This window comes from Lipotes vexillifer, unplaced genomic scaffold (genome assembly GCF_000442215.2).
Source record: "Lipotes vexillifer unplaced genomic scaffold, Lipotes_vexillifer_v1.1 scaffold1158, whole genome shotgun sequence".
Classification (NCBI taxonomy): domain Eukaryota; kingdom Metazoa; phylum Chordata; class Mammalia; order Artiodactyla; family Lipotidae; genus Lipotes; species Lipotes vexillifer.
The window spans coordinates 1,361,256-1,362,494 of record NW_006793745.1 but is presented as its reverse complement, the minus strand read 5'-3'; the positions used below and the strand labels follow the sequence as shown (position 1 = coordinate 1,362,494).

General features: G+C 65.5%; 1 protein-coding gene across 1 annotated transcript in view; it reads right to left on the bottom strand.

Annotated features, from left to right (window-relative positions):
• Positions 1–679: 679 nt before the first annotated feature.
• POLR1A (RNA polymerase I subunit A) overlaps positions 680–1,239 on the bottom strand; it is a 78,486-nt gene continuing 77,926 nt past the window's right edge. Inside the window, exons 34-35 of the mRNA XM_007466744.1 lie at positions 1,154–1,239; positions 680–780 (exon numbers count right to left, since the gene is read on the bottom strand). The exon at positions 1,154–1,239 is cut by the window's right edge and continues 21 nt beyond it. Coding sequence (XP_007466806.1) covers positions 680–780; positions 1,154–1,239 — 187 coding nt within the window. The remainder of the gene's footprint in view (positions 781–1,153) is intronic.

Sequence of the window (1,239 nt, the reverse complement as noted above, 5' to 3'; positions counted from 1 at the left end):
AAGACAGCCAGGCAACTTGCTCAAGTGGTACAGCCCGGCTGGGGATCCAGGGTTTTATGTCTGGGGGTGAGCCGCTAGGGCCCCGAAGAGACCAGCCCTGGACTCGGGGCTGCTCTGGTTCAGGACACATAGCCACATGCCAGCAGGGCCAGGGCTCTGCCCCAGGCATGGAAGCTGGGTGGGTAGAGGTCTCCACCATCCTGTGCTTGTTCCAGAGAAAGAGCCTTAGCGGGGGCCTCTTTGGGAACTCTGTCCCCAGGGGCTGGTGCGGCCAGAAGGAGCAGGCCACACAGCAGCGGGGCCCCTGCTTGTCGTGAGCCCGCAGGAAGCCTGTCTGCAGTCGCTGGCTGCTCACAGCACTGAGACCTCGCGCCCCTACCCTGGGGGTGGCCAGGGGTTCCACCTCCAAGGCCCCCTGAAGCACAGGGGGAGGTCCGGCCGCCTCGGAGGGGCTCGGGGGACTTGGTGAACCTCGTGCGCATCCTAAGATGGGGAGGGGCAGGGATGAGCCATGTAGCCACTTTCCAGGTGAAGCCAGTCCAGCCCAGAGACCGGCTGCTTTTTGGACCCCGCCGAAGTCACTGCCGGGCTCTGCACCGTCACCATGAACTGCCCGGGACTCCAGTCTCCTGGTCCTCTCCTGTGACGGGCAGGCCAGGCGGCCAGCGCGCAGGGGCTGCTATCTCAGGGGCTGCTTGAGCTCGAAGAGGCCTGTCCCGCCCTTGACGACCTTCCCAACCACGAGACAGGCTGACGGGGACCTCAGCTCATCGTGGGATCCTGGGAGAGACACAAGAGTGCTCGTTAGGTGGCTGAGGGAGAAGTCGGGGGTGGTGGAAGGCGATGGGGGGCGGCACTCAGCACAGGCTGGGCGGGCGGGGCACCTCCGAGGCCACGAGGGGTGGTGCTGAGGCTCGGGGTCTGATGGGAACGAGGCCGCGCTGCCCCTGCGTTTCAAAGAGAGGAAGACCCTCTCCCTCTCCTCCAAAAGGCAGGGGCAGCTCTCCCACGTGCTGCCCGCCCCTGCCAGCTGCTTCCCGCAGTGAGACGCCAGGATCCCCCCTGCATGCGAGGCGTGTGGAGAGTGCCTGAGGGACGAGCCCGTCTGCAGACTCAGGAGAGGGGAGGCCAAGGGCACCTGCCCACGACTCACCCATCATGGTGGCCTGCTTCAGAAACTGGAAGCTGGTCTCAAACGTCATCTGCTGCAGTGGGGAGGAGTTCGACCGGATCCCAAAG